The 17,854-nt window shown below is 37.4% G+C and overlaps 1 protein-coding gene across 2 annotated transcripts in view; it reads right to left on the bottom strand.

The window, feature by feature from the left end:
* Positions 1-15,166: 15,166 nt before the first annotated feature.
* Positions 15,167-17,854, bottom strand: part of bco2 (beta-carotene oxygenase 2) — a 32,320-nt gene continuing 29,632 nt past the window's right edge. Inside the window, exons 11-12 of one of the 2 annotated variants that reach the window (XM_031904995.1) lie at positions 16,305-16,415; positions 15,167-15,776 (exon numbers count right to left, since the gene is read on the bottom strand). In XM_031904995.1, coding sequence (XP_031760855.1) covers positions 15,654-15,776; positions 16,305-16,415 — 234 coding nt within the window. In that variant the 3' untranslated portion in view covers positions 15,167-15,653. 2 annotated transcript variants of the gene reach the window in all.

Genomic DNA, 17,854 nt, shown 5'->3' with positions numbered 1-17,854 from the left:
ATGCATGAACGCACTATGCATGCAATACTGTCACACAATAAAAACGTTGACAGACCACAAGCCACAATTCAAGATCCAACAAAAGTTTTCTAGAAATTGGACAAAAAAAGATTTAAACTGGTTTACCCAAAGAAAAAAAAGGACTGGGTGGCTAAACCAATTAGAGAATGTTTCTGATCATCATTTATTTGAGATCATGTCTGACTCTATTAGGATTGTGGTAGTGCTGTAGATGCTGGTCCATTGATGGGAGTCAAGAAATTCCAATTTCCCTTCCAACATTGCATCTGTTGAAAGGCCGGATAAAAGCACAATAATTGCCAAACACTTGTCAAGATTTGGACGTTTAGTGCAAGAAATGTGTACATAATTCTATAACTAAAATAAAAAAAAATTCATACAATAAAGCATGCATTTTTTTCAGCTAATGTTTGTATGTGTCTATATGTTCATTTAAAAGTTTTTACTATAAAACTATAGATTTAAATTAACTTATTGAATTTCTCTTTAAGCATGTTATCAAAATAAACAAATGCTTTGATATTAATAATGTATTTAGAAAAAAATGTCTATTACATATTCCAAAATGAAAATTTTAATAAATAGAAAAAATAAAACATTTCAAGCATTTTTAAAGATGTTTTTGAATAACTTTGAATGGAAAAAATAATAAATGCATTAAATATAACATAACAGTAAATATAGGGGATCTACTCATAGATATGCTCAGCCGCATAGTCACAGACTCATAGAAAGCCGCCATATTTTCCTTTTGGGTCCGGAAAGGCTGATCTTATAGCTCTTACGGCACACAATGGAATAGGTTTCCGAACACCGGTTCCCAAATATCCATAGACACACGCAGTGAAGCATCTGTAGCTTGTCTTGCATTGTCCTCTGTAAAAAAAATAAATTAATACAATGTCCATTCAAAAAAAAAGAAAAATAACCTTCTATATTCAGAACCTTTTGGTTGCTTGGTCAGGTTAGGATATAGCATCTTAAGATTCAAGTCCGCCTGCTCTTTGTTGGTAAAATGTGTTTCAAAATGGCTACACTGTATGATACAATTACTTCCCTCAGGAATTTTCAACTTAGTGCCCCATATGCACTCTATAGTTGTTGGCATTAGAACACAATTTCCACACCTACACCAGTTAGTGTTTCCAATTCGTTCCTGAGGGTCTATTGTCGATTCACTTTCAATTGACCCTGACAAAGCTTGACTGGTTGCTTCCAAATCTCTTGGAGCTTGAATTTTGACCTATTTCTTTTTTTTCATTGATGGGTTGGTTGTAAGGGAAACTTTCACCTCTATGAACAACATCTGGTCTTGATCTCATTCTTGTGAAAAGATTGTGATTCTAAAAAATATTGTAATAATTATTATTTATAAATATAACAATGAATTGTTGGGGAAAAAAAACTCTTCTTCACATGACATTATAATAAATGATTGTCAAGTTATTCTATAATGAATAAATAATGAGAAAATGTGGTTTAATTATTAAGGTATATTACACATTACAAGGAAAGTCTCTTGGAGAAGCTTGATATAGATGTTATATTTAAAAAATTATTTGCTTATAAAGGCCACCCTACTAAAACTTGCGCCCTAGGCATGGCCCCTAGGAGCCTATATATAAATATGGCCTTAAATAGGATAAATTGCATTTGGTGGTGTCATAATTGAAGCATGTAAAAAAGATCACATGCTTGATCACAGGTAATGGATCAAAAATATTTAAGGTGGTATTTTTTGTTGAGCATCCGTGATCACTGCATCTGTGCCTTGATCACATGCCTTAATAATAACATATGTAATGGGACAGGTATTGTCGGGCACTGCAGCACGCACCGGACAGGAGATTAAGGGGCAATAGATTTTATTCTGGACTTGAAAGTCATATAAACTCAACATGGTATAAATTATAATTAAACTCAATCATTGCTGTATTTATAAAATGTCCTGATAATACTTGAATCATTCATTGGCACTCTTGGAAAACAATAATGTGTTTAAGTTTCACTTCAAACTGGGTGAACAGTTGAAAACAATGATTGGATTAACTTTCCCTTTAAAACTGTGAAATATAAAACAATGAGGGGATAAGTTCCCCTTGAAGCTGGGTGAAACTGTAAACAATGAGGGGTTCATTTGTCCTTGAAAATGTGTCAAGGACAGTGTCACCAGGGCCACCATCAGAAATCACGGGGTCCCTTACAACAAAATTTTCTGCCCTCCTCCTTCCACACCCTGCCCCCAATGGCTCCTCCCCATTGACTCCTCCCATCAGTAAAAAGGACACAGACATTGGTAGTCAGGGCCTCCTAAAACATTGGTAGCCAGGGGTTACGTTTTGCATTGGTGCCAGGGCAGGGACCCCTAAAACATTAAATTGTCTGGGCCTGGGACAACTGTGCCCCTCAGTTGGCGGCCCTGTCTGTTAGACTCCATAGGACTCAATGGTACTTGACAGATCAAACCTGGCGATTTTTTTTAGTTAAAATAATTAACTAAACATGAACAAATCACAAATTCTAAGTTATTTTTGAAAATCACAAATTTTTTGTGGAACAAGAGAAAAAATCAAGTTCTCCTGAAAACCCATTAATAAATCTCGAAATTATCTAGATTTAAGTAAAAATTGCTTAGTAAATGTGCCCCTATTTTTACAAACAGGAATTGCCTCAGCAGCCATTTTAGGAGCATTGGCGCTCATTAATAAAAGCCATTCTTACTATTCTTATAAAGAAATAGTGATGTTCTGTAAGGCAGTCGATATCTATTTGGTGTGTTAACAAAGCTTGTTTAAAAAAAAAGCTTGAAAAAGGCTAGGCGGGCATGCGCATTCGTAACATACATGTGCGTGCTCAACAACGTCACCCGTCAAAATGGCCACCGGGTGAAACACAAAACAAGGAAAGCTATAATGCGACGGTGCCGGTTGTAGGAGGAAGTGGGGGGAGCAGTTTGTATGCGTTTAGGGTGGGGGTAAGTCGCCCTTGGCATTAGACATAATTTAAAACTTAGGGGCCCATTTACTTACTCACGAACGGGCCAAATGCGTCTGATTGCGTTTTTTTCGTAATGATCGGTATTTTGCGATTTTTCGGATAATTGTCGCGACTTTTTCATTGCCATTCCGAATGTTGCGCAAAATCTGCCGATTTTTTCGTAGCGTTAATACTTGTCGCGACTTTTTCGCAGCTTTCGCGCCGAGTACGAAAGATTCGGATTCATTCAAGCTTCAGTATGGTGACTTTTCTTGGGCCAGGTTGGAGCTGCAGGGTGCCATTGAGTCCTATGGGAGGCTTCCAAAATCATGCTAAGTCTGAAAGTTTCGCCCGCCGCTTACGAGCGCTCAATACGAAAAAGTCGCAACAAGATACGAGCGAATCGTAATGGCTACGAAAAACTCGCGTTTTTTCGCGCAAATCGTTTTGGTAACGAAAAAGTCCCTTTTTGTCCCAGTAAGAACCTTCCTCTGAGTGAAGGAATAGTAGGTAAAACTTATTTTTTCTGAATTTTTAAAAACATTTCACATGAGAAACATGAATTGCTCGTCAATTTCAAATTTCCTAATAGACTTCTAATGCATTTTATCCCAGATGTTTTTACAGCTTAAAATAGTCCCCTAGATTTGTTTCTAACTAATATTTTATTGCAATTTTGAGAAAACACTGAGAAATATGGAAGAAACAACAAAAGCACCTAATTGCTACCAACCACTAACTCAACAGCTCTATTTATTAGGATTCTAACCTAGAATTTGAGGAGGCAGATTTACTTAATGATATTTATTTACTTTTTTCAGATAATGTCATCTACCACTTAAAAACAATACAGGTCATTAATTATTAAAAGTTTTAAAGGAGAAGGAAAGGCTGTCACTTGGGGGTGACAAAATGTTAGGCACCTCCAGTGACTTTAATCGCCTACCTTTTACCCCGGGCTGGTGCCCCTGTTAGGAGAGAACCGCACTAACCCGGGGTACCTGCAGCGCTTCCTTGTTCCTTCGGTCGGCAAAATCCCTGGGCCGGCGCATGAGCAGTAGAGTAAAAATCAGACTTAAAGTTTGGCTTTTCACTCTACTGCACAAGCGTGCAAATAAGGAAAAGGAGACACTCACAGCTACCCCAGGCTGGTGCGGTTCTCTCCTAACAGGGGCACCAGCCCGGGGTAAAAGGTAGGCGATTAAAGTCACTGGAGGTGCCTAACATTTTGTCAATGTAAGCGATTAAATCACTTAGGGGTGCCTAGCATTTCGGCACCCCGAAGTGACTTAGCCTTTCCTTCTCCTTTAAGGAGAAGGAAAATTATAATCACTGGGGAGTGCCAAAATAATTATTCAAAGTAATTTTTTGGACGCATGTGACAGTTTTTTTTTAGATGTGCGTTATTTTCACCATTTCGTAAATCTTTTTAGAAGATTTGCAAATTTTTCTGCCAAACGAAACAGGACAGATTCGCTCATCACTAATAATCACAGTCAAGATTACTCCTGCCATGAGGTAAAAAGCATATTAGATATTAGAGGAACACATACTTTAAATATTAATATCTCTATGGTAAAGATGATGTATTATTTATTGAGCACCTTTTAACAATTTAAGTTTCTTCTTTCTCATTGGTTTCTATTTTTGACACCACTCCAGATGTATACACTTTTATCACTTTTTTATTTCATACTCTTTTATTAGGAGTAGTTCTAAGCCATTGGTATGCAGGACTGTGGGATCCACTGGTGGAGTATTTCTTCTTTCCTTTTACCCAGATCCAAGATTATTCATTATTGCTACACAAAGCAGTTACCTCCTCTGCAGGATCACAAGACTATGCACAATTGGCGGGGAAAAACATTCATATTGCAGTATCTGTATTCAATATACTGTATATAGTATATAAAGTTTGTGCCAGGTCTAATAACCCATAGCAATCAGCAGGTAACACTTACTGGTCCCCACTTTTAAAGTAAACATCTCATTGGTTGCTATGAATTAGTAAACCTAGCACAAAGTTTATGAATGGTAGCTACATTACCGTTCTTTGTGTCCAGACATCAGAACTTGTATCTGGTGCAGAGATCATTGAGTTAAAATCATAAAGGTGTTACTAAGCTGCCCATAAATATTACATTTTGTTTTTAAGATACACCCAACTAATTGGTTTAAATGTTATTATTGGCGACTGGAGCGTGTGTTAAGCGATGTTTATCAAGTGCTGTTTTATTCTTGCTAATAAAAATGTAAGTGTGGGAATTTTATGAGCAAACACTTGAATTTGGCAGACATTTGACTGTTTTCCAATATTACTTACTCAATACTACCATGATAATTGAGATCCAATCGTATCTGTTCTGATTTATTAATCGAATTCAGCGCCCCTATAACATCAGTCTCTTTGCTGGCTTTGGTTGCTACGATCTGATTGATTTGAAAGCTGTATACAAGAGCTGTTTTCATTTTAGCATGCTACACGTGCTTATATTAGGCAGGCATTATAGCTCATTTATACAAGAAACCTTTCATCTTGCTCTTTTTGTTCTAGCTGTCCTGATTTTCTACTGATTCTTTTTACCAGTCCCTCTGTTAATTAGGAATTGTCTTTCCTTAAGTTTCATTAAAAAAATTAACTTTTGGTGCCAGCCCTGACATGAAATGTTACATGATAGATGGAAAACCACAGGAAGGTAATGGTAGGTGCAAAGTTTAAGGTCCAAATAACATGGCTGCTTCTTGCTTATGATTAGAAGAAAGGTGCATAGTATAGTAGCACGGATGCCAGCAGATTGATTTAATGATACTGCATTTATAAATAATTATTCATTATCTGCTTCTGTAAATCTCTCAAAGATTTATGCTAATTATACATTATACAGATTTCCCAATCTGCTGCTGAATACAGAAATGGTTCAGCTATAAAGGAGAAGGAAAAGCATTTGGGCATTTTAGTGCCAACAGATTATTCACAATATTGCAAGCTAGAACGCTATATTAATTCTGTAGAAAGCATTAACATACCTGAGTAAACAGCCCTAGTAGCTCCCTTTGTTTGTTTAAGTTAGCAGCTGCCATTTTAGATTGGTTGCTGGTAGCTCATATTGCAGCACAGTTGGGAGCAGGAGAAAGGTGAGATGGAAGGGGGAGGAGAAGGGAGGGGGAGAGAGAAAGGTGGAGCAATCTGAGCAGACTCGCTCCATGCCCTGAAGGTCCCAGAAGAACATGTATACACAAAAGAAGAAAAGATATACTGTGTGTCTTTTGATATAGTTTGGCTTTCTGTTAATGTTGGCTTTATTTACATAGACCTTTCTGATTAAGCTTACTTAGTTTTTACCTTTTCTTCTTCTTTAAGGCATGCTAAAGGTGGATCACCAGTGAGCTCCAAAGCAGAACTGCAAGATGTTGAGCAACAGAGATACTGTATTTTATTTCCTAATAATGGGTTCCATAAAGGTCTTTGCAGCTGGCACTAGAACCTCCTGTTGTTTTAACTTAAGGAATTCAAATGAGTAATTCTACTACTTATGCATATACGAGGTAGAAAATAACTTACTAATCTTTTAATGAGAGGTCATGATTCAGAGTAACTGACAACTAAATTGTGTGGGAGTTTAATCAAACCTGAGGTGTGACACAGTGACATGTAATATGTATAAGTGTGATATCTCATCATCCTCAATGCTATACAGAGTCATTACACTGAATGTGTCCTGTATACTCAGAATATACTTTTATCTTGGGAGAAAACTATAATATGAAGTTTCCATGCCTGCTGACAATAACTTGCTTTCTTTCTTTGGCTACATTGGGTTGCGTCTCAGGTAAGTTGGTTTCATCTGTATAATTGACCCACTACATGTAATAAGTTGGACAGCACTGGCCTAGTGGAATGGGAATGTCCCAGGTGTTAAAAAAGGTTTGAAAGAAAAGATGATCACTATAGTACCGCAACCTAATAATTTGCTATGGGAATAACTTATCCATTGAAAAAGAAACCATAAAATATGATGTTGGCAAATGTAAAGCAGATTGCTGAAAGCATACTGCATACTTTTTAAAACCAAAATACTGAAAGATGCGTGAAATATACCATCAGAGCATCATCTGCTTTCCTTTCTTGGCACTTCTTGTATCTACCACCATAACCATATCAGCTTTCATTCCTAGTTCCCACGGAATGACAATATATAAGAAAACTAATCTAACCAACCATCATCTGTAATTTGCACTTCATGTAAATTTTCCAAAAAATGACAGGTGTCTCTAATATAACTTGGTAAGTCAAAGACCATACCTTTGACATGAAGGTCCACAAATGACATAGGAGAGGCAACTTGATGTCAAAAAAATTTACTTCAGATAAAGTTTACCAGTTGTTACAAAAGCCTAACTGTAATACTGATTTTAACTTTTTCTTAGAGCGGAGGATGAAAAGTTAAAGGCATGTATATAGTGACTTGTCAAACAACAATTGTTTCATTGTTGTAATCATTGTAGTTTAGCACCTCAACGGCACCTCCCTTATTTGTCACTTTTACAATAATCGTGTCATCACATTTTAATCTATCTATCTCAACATGTATATAGAAGAAGTAGGTCTTGGAACTAGGACTTGGAAAAAATTGATCCGGTATCAAAATATATCATGGTCATGTAAAAAAAAAAAGGGAAATATTGTATACATCCCTATACAGGGGGAAAGAAACCCTCCAAAGCTATTATAAATATTGCACTACTCATTATATATACAGTATATATATATATATATTATCAAGTGCTCATGTGCTTTAGTCTATGAGGAAAACGCAAACAATTGTGTTACAGAACATATGTCATGTTTTAGGAATACTATGGAGAAATTTAATGAAGGCAAACTTAAGGGTGATAAAAATTGATTAGTAATACATTATGCAGAGAAAAGTCACAATATCTGTGACTTTAGAACAATGATGGACTATGTGCCCTTGATGAATTGGGGAAAGCAGAGCTGAGAGTCATAGCAAGGTGCAACAAACTTTAGCACCTAAAGAATTTTACACTGTTTATTTAATGGCCAGTTTCAAAGATTAACAATAGTGGGAATATGAGGCTAAAATGTTTTAGTGACTTAATTGTGTAGGTTGGGTTGGAGTGTTTTTGTTCACTTTGTTTTTGATTTTTCTTTCTGCATTAGAGTTAAAAACTCAACATTTAAAGTGAGGGGGAATTAGGGAGGGGATAAACATCAAATAACCGGGTCAAGGGTGGGGTTAAGGGTCTAGGTTTATATGGTTTGCTACTATTAAAAATCAGCATGGTTTATCCCCCTTAAATTAAGTCCTGTTGTGCCGGTATTTTTGTGCTGTTTGGATCGTGGTGGAGAGTGCCGAAGTCTCTCCTAATGCTGTGCACCAGGCAGAATAGAGTAGAAAGGCCAGGGTGTGCTGGTGGGTGTGGATTAGCATAAGGGTCTAGGTAGGTCAGATAGAAAGGGAACGTTTGTCATCTGCTCTCTAGGTTGTCTCCACTGAATTGTAAAATTGTAATTTGTGTGCTTTGAAAAAGGAACTCATGGGGTTCCTAAATGCCAGTAAATATGGAATAAATTATTTTAAAACTCAACAAAAAATGCAAAATTTATTACAGAGTTTGAGAGCTGTTAATGTAAGTCACAATTTACCTTTTCATGTAACCAAAAGATGGCAATGGTACACCTATAAAAGAGCTGTTAATATTCGACACATTATGATTAAGGGTAGTGGCCTTCGAAACACATAAGGTACTATTTTTATTGGAAAGTTGGTTGCTGTCCATCTTTTATTTCTGGAAAGAAAGGCATTGGTTTGGAGCACAGGTGATCACCAAAAGTGGAGAAACCATGGACACATTTATAAAAGTGGTGAAGAAGTACAATTTGCTGTTCCTTTTTTTATACCTCCATTTGCCACGAATAAAGTTCTACAACATTTAAATGCTGCTGTAGAAATCATCCATCAAGGCATGGAACCCTTTATCCAGAATCGTACTATACAGAAAGTTTCAAATTATGGCAAGGTCATCTTCCATTTTACCCAATAAAACTGAACTTTGATGGTAACTAAGCTCCATATTGGTGGAAAAATAATCCAATTATATTTATTTCATGTTTAAATGAGTTTTAGCACATTTAAGATATAGAGAAGACCCCAGGTCTCAAGCATTTAGGATAATAAATCTTATGCCTCTATTTGTAGCATGTCATGGAAAGGTAAAGAATATGTATATAGTCTAAAGTAGGCAATAACTAAAAAAACAAAGCCCCAAATAAACAGACCAATTAGGCCACCAAGGCGGTATGCTAAAGCTGGCTTGGTGTACAAACCCAGAAGCCATCAAGAGAGGACCACTTCAATGCCAGATGTTTTATACCTGCCCAATAAATCTGTCTGTTCACAAACCAGACAGCAGGAAGACCATTGTTTTTGCACCATACATAGTTCAATATGCTCCTGACTCTGTAAAGTGGCCAGGTCAGCAGCCAAGATTGGCCTACATATTGCCACCTTTATATTCACAAAAAAATATTTTAATATAAAGCCATTTTTCCTCTCTTTTCAGGGCATGCTAAACAGTGTTATTCCTGTAAACAATTCAGCAACATAACCAAATGTGACAATCAACCTCCAGAAAACTGCACAGAGGACAAGCCATTGTGTAAAACTCAGCTAGAAAAAACTGGGGTCCCAAACATTGAAATACGTAAGTATGAAATAAGCCATGGCTCTAAGAATTTGGATTGTAGCTGACACATCTTACATCATTATACAGGTATGGAAACCCATTATCCAGAAAGCTCATATTTACAGGAAGGCCATCTTCCATAGACTCCATTTTAATAAAATAATTCAAAATTTCCACATATTTCAACATTTTCTTTAATAATAAACCAGTACCTTGTACTTAATCCCAAATAAGATAATTAATACTTATTGGAGGCAAAATAATCCTATTTAGTTTATTTAATGTTTAAATTATTTTTTAGCAGTTTTAATGTAATGAAAATCCAAATTATGGAAACACCCCTTATCTGGAAAAAAACAGGTGTCGAGCATTTTGGATAACAGGCCCCATACCTGTATTTTAATGCTGCTATAAGTGAATTTTACACTAAATTCTAAGCATATTTGCATCTTGTTGACTAAATATATATTAATCTAAATCATGTGCAGGGGTGCTGGAGCAGATAACCAGAAAACCAAAGAATATCATCCCAGAATTTGATATGAGGCATCAATTATAGTAGCACGTAATTTCAAGGAAGTTAGTTTTTTGTGATATTCACAGAGATGACTTATACATGTAAATTCCTTTATCCTTTTCCAGCCACAATACTCATAAGTTCTTGATGGTTTCCACAGAATTCTAGTAATTTGAAAAGCCAGGTTTCATGCACAATATCTCACAGCTCAGACACATTAAATTCTGTATGTAGCCCCCATAAACTTTGGGAATGAGGTTTAACATAGAACCTATTCCTCCCCACCCCCAAGCAGTTGCAGGGTCTGCTTCCCCTATAATTACATACTCTCTCACTGTCTCTACGTCTACTGTATTCTACAGTACCTGGCTATACTGATATGAATGACTTTGTTCTAAGACTGGCATCATTATAGCATACAAGGATGGCAGGCTAGTTTCATTTTAAATGCACTGACAAAAGTGCAATTTTTAGAGGCATGTATTTTACCCACATGCAATGTTTTCTCCTTAATTCTAGTGTAATAGTGGGCACCCGATAATAAAGTATCTGATTGACATAGGATGCTGTTGGAACCAAGGAATTACACCACCATGAGGTGATGGTACCACTAGGGTTCCCCTGCATCAACTGGTGCACTTCAGGAGATTCACAAGAGGAGGCAGGATGGACTGAATTGTTTCGTATCCGAATGCAGCTGAGGCCATCTTTATGTGTCCACAACTGTGGTTGCCCTTTGTAAATGGCTCCTTAAGTCTCATTCCTCCTTTTTTTCTCAACAATTCTCCTATTGTCTTTAAAGGAGACATTTAGCTATTCAAGGCAGAGACCTCAGTCCTAGCACTTATGTATTTATTCTAACTGATTAATTAATAATAAATGTACTATGCATGATATCTATTTGTTTAAGACTAACCCAGAAACATGGATCCTATGTTGCTGCAACTTGTATGTATGTATGTATGTATGTATAACTTGATAACGTCCTTTCCAGCGAGGCAGATTCTACATTGTTGGCTGGAAAAAACAGGTATAACTCATGTTAAATGCTTCTTTTTCCAACTCTAGTTTCAAAAATTTCCATCACAAAAGGGTGCTCCTCCTCAGAAGAATGCAGTGGGAAAACTGACAGTATATGGAAACCTAAGAAATCCATTCAATGCTGCCAAAGTGATCTTTGCAACACCTTGCTCAACTCAACATCAAAAACCTCAGATGCGGAAAGAAGCCAATTCCTAGCTGTGCTTCTCACTCTAACAGTACTTTCGCTTCCTTTTGTGAGCATGTAAAACAAGCAGTTAATCTTATCTACAGCTCTGAGTACATTTTGTACATAATGTTTGTGTAATACAAAACAAATAAAAAGGCTATGTACTGTCACTGTTTTAAGCAGTAAATTTGTTTGTTATATGTAAATTATAGTTAAATGGATTCTGTCATGATTTTTTATGGTGTATATTTTATTTCTAAATTACACTGTTTACATAGCAATTAATTCACCCCACCATTTAATTTTTTTTTTCTTGAACCAACAAATGTATTTTTTTGGCAGCCGAATCCTTCAACATAGGTGTCAAGTCGCAGCTATGTCATTACCTTCCCATTATTTTGCTGATCACCTGCTGTGGGAAAGGGAGGGGGTTGATCTCAATTTACAATTTACAGTGCAGCAGTTAAGAGAGACTGAAGGTTATCAGAGCACAAGTAAAATGGCTGAGGGCACCTGGGAAACTAAGAATATGTCGAGCCCCACGTCAGATTGTGGCACACTGGAAAAGAACATAGCGAGCCTTATGATTGTGAAATTCGTTCAGATCATGGTATATCTGGCTAAATGGGGCTATCTGTACCCAATTTGTTTTACAGTACAATGTGGTTAGGGTATCAGAATATATATACAGTGGAGGAAATAATTATTTGACCCCTCACTGATTTTGTTAGTTTGTCCAATGACAAAGAAATGAAAAGTCTCAGAACAGTATCATTTCAATGGTAGGTTTATTTTAACAGTGGCAGATAGCACATCAAAAGGAAAATCGAAAAAATAAATTTAAATAAAAGATAGCAACTGATTTGCATTTCATTGGGTGAAATAAGTTTTTGAACCCCTACCAACCATTAAGAGTTCTGGCTCCCACAGAGTGGTTAGACACTTCTACTCAATTAGTCAACCTCATTAAGGACACCTGTCTTAACTAGTCACCTGTATAAAAGACACCTGTCCACAGAATCAATCAATCAAGCAGACTCCAAACTCTCCAACATGGGAAAGACCAAAGAGCTGTCCAAGGATGTCAGAGACAAAATTGTAGACCTGCACAAGGCTGGAATGGGCTACAAAACCATTAGCAAGAAGCTGGGAGAGAAGGTGATAACTGTTGGTGCGATTGTTCGAAAATGGAAGGAGCACAAAATGACCATCAATCGACCTCGCTCTGGGGCTCCACGCAAGATCTCACCTCGTGGGGTGTCAATGATTCTGAGAAAGGTGAAAAATCATCCTAGAACTACACGGGAGGAGTTAGTTAATGACCTCAAATTAGCAGGGACCACAGTCACCAAGAAAACCATTGGGAACACATTACACCGCAATGGATTAAAATCCTGCAGGGCTCGCAAGTTCCCCTGCTCAAGAAGGCACATGTGCAGGCCCGTCTGAAGTTTGCCAATGAACACCTGAATGATTCTGTGAGTGACTGGGAGAAGGTGCTGTGGTCTGATGAGACCAAAATAGAGCTCTTTGGCATTAACTCAACTCGCTGTGTTTGGAGGAAGAAAAATGCTGCCTATGACCCCCAAAACACCGTCCCCACCGTCAAGCATGGGGGTGGAAACATTTTGCTTTGGGGGTGTTTTTCTGCTAAGGGCACAGGACAACTTATTCGCATTAACGGGAAAATGGACGGAGCCATGTATCGTGAAATCCTGAACGACAACCTCCTTCCCTCTGCCAGGAAACTGAAAATGGGTCGTGGATGGGTGTTCCAGCACGACAATGACCCAAAACATACAGCAAAGGCAACAAAGGAGTGGCTCAAGAAGAAGCACATTAAGGTCATGGAGTGGCCTAGTCAGTCTCCGGACCTTAATCCAATAGAAAACCTATGGAGGGAGCTCAAGCTCAGAGTTGCACAGAGACAGCCTCGAAACCTTAGGGATTTAGAGATGATCTGCAAAGAGGAGTGGACCAACATTCCTCCTAAAATGTGCGCAAACTTGGTCATCAATTACAAGAAACGTTTGACCTCTGTGCTTGCAAACAAGGGTTTTTCCACTAAGTATTAAGTCTTTTTTTGTTAGAGGGTTCAAAAACTTATTTCACTCAATGAAATGCAAATCAGTTGCTATCTTTTATTTAAAGTTATTTTTTCGATTTTTCTTTTGATGTGCTATCTGCCACTGTTAAAATAAACCTACCATTGAAATGATACTGTTCTGAGACTTTTCATTTCTTTGTCATTGGACAAACTTACAAAATCAGTGAGGGGTCAAATAATTATTTCCTCCACTGTATATATATTGTAAACTAGCGGGATCCAGGACAGACACTTTCTTGGCTTTAAGGCAGTTTATTTACACAGGGGTGCCCATTTCAGCATACAAAACAAATCATAAAAATAAATCCTGCCCTCTGGGCGCTCCCTTCACACATTATATTAGTTCCCTTACTAACCTGGGCCCCTTGTGGACTACCAGTGGGAAAACACAAATGTTGGGGTCACCCCTGTACTCACAACACTTCTGGGGGAATAGCTCAGCCTCCTGGCTTTCCTTTCAGCTCCTTGGATCCTCAGTCTCTTGGCAGCTTTCTCAAGTCTGGGCTCCCTCTGCTTCTGGCAGTGGCAGGAAGCACCCCCAGCCCCTCTAGGAGTCCTAACACAGAGAGGTGTCCTTCCTGCTCTGTGCCCTGCTCTGAGAGCCTGTCTCACACCTTTCTATACAATTAAATACCTTTTCCACAGGACAGCCTTCCTGTGGAAAGTAAGCTCCAATAGGTGAGCTGGACTACTGGAATGGATCGCCTGATCCGTTTGTTCCTTCCAGAACCCTATAGCTTTCAGGGCCAGACAGCGCAACCTTTTAAACAGAGCAAACCTTCTCGGTTTATCATCCTCTCCCTTAGAGATTACATCTCCCACTATGGAGAACTTGAAGGGAAAACTCACCTTTTCTCTCATTTGTTGGGTCACTCTACCACAATATATAAACATATCTCAATGTATGTGATGTACTGTACCTGGGATAACAGTAGCCATTGCTACTTGCCATTTATACTTTATAATGTACCTCTTCCTTGCATCAATGTAGAAAAAGAATCAATATTTGAGCTTGGTCAAAATATGATTTATTTAGAACATATACATCTGCAAAAAGGGTGACGTTTAGGGCCCCTCTGGGCCCTTTATCAAGCCAGGATGTATATGGGCTATAAATCACAACTCAATTATTGGTGTGCTTCTGGATTTTCCTACATTTATAATGTATTTGGAGCCGCTTTTAATTGTATTTTACGATGGTGATAGAATTTATCCCACAGTATAATGGGCTGGGGTGACACTAAGCATACCCCAGTTGTTTGCTTAGCAGTTATGCTACCATAAGATCCTACTTATCAACAGCCTGTTGAAATGTCAAGTATTTTTCAGCTCTTCCAACATGCAGTTTGTAACAGTTCCCACCATGCAACTTTGTAACTAGCAGAACTTTGAATACATCTAATGTCACAAAACTGATCCCTGAATCTTGACCCAGAGTAGCAATCTGGATAGCAAAGGCTATATGGGTTGTTGTATGCTGCCGCAGACCTTTGATTTATTTTGGGCCTGTGCTGGGCTGCCATAATTTTGAAAACCCGTAAAATCTACAGAAAAGGATTTTATAACTGAAACTCTTGGAAATTTTGTCTCCATTAACATGTTGATTTCATATAAAAAGATCCCATACTGTATATGACAAATCTAAATTTAATGGAATTTAAAGGTATCAAGGTCTCATTTACTATAAATTGCTATATGCAAAAATTCAGTACAATCCACCATGTTTTTTCCCTCCAGAAAACAGTGCTTTGATGATAATTATCCCTGCCAAGAGTAACATGCAAATGATGTACAGGGTACAGGATATACAATGTTCACAGTTTATCAAAAAGAGAGACCAGGCAGGTGTAAGGAGAAAAGGAAGCCCTGGTCAACGTGCAGGGCATTCTTGTGTTTAGCTTGTTGCACCTTGCACTCCGCAGTAATAGGCACAATGAGGTCACCAATGCTAGACACTAGTAGATAATTTTAGGGTGCTTGCCAACTGTCCACTTGCACTGTGTTCTAACAGTACAACAACCCTCATTGTTCTTGTTAATATAAGCTTGTTAATTTGATCAAAGGCTATTGATTTTATATAATTTCAGTAATTTCCTTTCAGTCAAGTTCTATATTTATTTGGAGTTCTGAGGCAAAAAAATTCCATGGAAGCCATAAGGCATCTTAACAGGCACTTCAGCTCTACCAATCTCAACAAAATCTTTGGCATCCAAAACAAGCAGGAATATGTTTTTTTCCTAAGAAAAAAAATATACAAAAGATAATTGATTAAAACTACTGGTCACATAATATACACACATTCCGAACTTCACATCTACTATATAACCATTTGGTTTAAATTAAATGACAACAAGTCCAGAATAATTATGGTTTACTTTTATTTATTTTATGGGATAAAGCTGATGTGAGACCATAGAAACCAGCCTTTATTTATAAGCCCAATGTCAAACTAGAAACTTTATGGAAAATAGTGTGGCATGGTTTACAAAACTTTACAATTCTTGTATCCTGTGTTTTAACACAAATCTTTAAGACCAAGATAGATACTGTCTCTGTTATATTGTCTCATCCTGTCATCTTTGAACCTGAAAATTGTTGTTTTAATTGTTTTAAAAGACACTTAATTTAAATAATTTACACAGCAGTATTTTAAAAACCAGAGATCAGAAGTTATAAAGATAAATATACAACTTCCAGATTTTAAGGTTGTTGTGCAGGGCTATTGTTGCTATTATTATTATTATTAATAATAAGCTTCCTGTTACCTGATGAGGAGTAAGGACTGCAGAGAGAATGACTCCATTGTCCTCTTCAGCTGAATCTGGATAAGGCACAAAAATTGGTTCTGAAGGGTAAAAGCCTTCCTCTTTCCAAACCTTTAGGGACAAAGTGTAACATTATGTAAAGTTATTCATGACATACAAATTCACCGTATTACCAAAAGTATTGGACACCTGCCTGTCCAATATGTCCCTTATAATAATTTATTGTGATCTAACATTAATAGAAATCCTGTGTGGTACTTTGATTTTATGGATATTTTTACCTGCATCCAGGCAATATAACTTTTTGTTAAGTATGTGCTCCTTCATGTCTGTGTGTATAGTATATATAGAAGAAGGTTGATCACAGCAAAAATGCACTGTGTCCCTGGCCTTAAATAATACATATCTATCAAATGGCCCTTAGTGTCCTTATTTATATCAAAAATACAAGTGCAACACTGGGCCACATCTGTAAAAGGGACCAATACCCATCATATAACATACATGTAAGTTTATATGAACTGCCTGGATGTCAGTAAATATTAGCATATACTGAACTGTACTGAAGTGCAACAAAAAAGTGTCCATTTTATGTTGGCCAGCAACCTTCCTCAGGGACAAACCTGAGGTATTTGCAGATTTCAGCAAGAAAATGCATACTTTCATGTTTTCTCGCTGAAATCTACCGTGTATTCATTGACAGGCCAATGCCTTCCAGTCAGTGTTTTTTAGACATGGGGTAGAAGAAGACAGATTACAATCAAGAAAACCCACTTTGCCCCTTAAACAATAATGCAAATGATAGCCCAGTTTAGCTATGTTTTAAAAGTCTAGTGATATGCTATCTCAATAATACTGAAAAAGTATTTTGAAAGGTGAACAAGACACATTACATACACTGAGGGGCAGATTCATCAAAGTACGAGTTTGAATCCCGAAATGGGTAAAATTCAGATTAGATACAATTTCTGGTGATTGGAAATGTCACAAAAATGCTTACGAAAAAATCATAATAGTCACAACAATATTGTATTGGCGATTCGAAAGTCACAAAATTCTCATATCCGAACGATCGTAAACGGCGGGAAAACCTTTCTGACTTTGTTCCTTTAGTGCATGTTTTTGGAAGCCTCCCATAGGACTCAACGGCACTCTGCAGCTCCAACCTGACCCAAGGAAAGTCGCGATATTGAAGCTCGGCGCAACAAATACAAATTTGTCGTACAAATTGTCGCAAGCCATGAAAAACTCGTGCAAATTAATGAAAAAGTCGCAAAAAATACACACAGTACGAAAACTTCGGACTCAATCAAACTTTTATGAATGTGCCCCTAAGGGTGCAAATGTGTTATGCACCCCCCCAGCGAATAAAATAACTTACTTAAGACCACACGCTGGTGCTCCTGTTTGCTAAAAAGAGCAATGGCCCTGCATTATTATCCATTGAGCACTGTTTCATTATCTATGCCTATGTCACTGTGATCTTCTTCACTGTCCCAGATAGCCCCTATGTGAGGTACAGTAAACATCGGAACAGTAGAGTAAAAAAT

Source organism: Xenopus tropicalis, chromosome 7 (assembly GCF_000004195.4).
Source record: "Xenopus tropicalis strain Nigerian chromosome 7, UCB_Xtro_10.0, whole genome shotgun sequence".
Lineage (NCBI taxonomy): Eukaryota > Metazoa > Chordata > Amphibia > Anura > Pipidae > Xenopus > Xenopus tropicalis.
The sequence above is the reverse complement of the archived record's forward strand: the minus strand, read 5'-3'. Positions and strand labels throughout refer to the sequence as shown.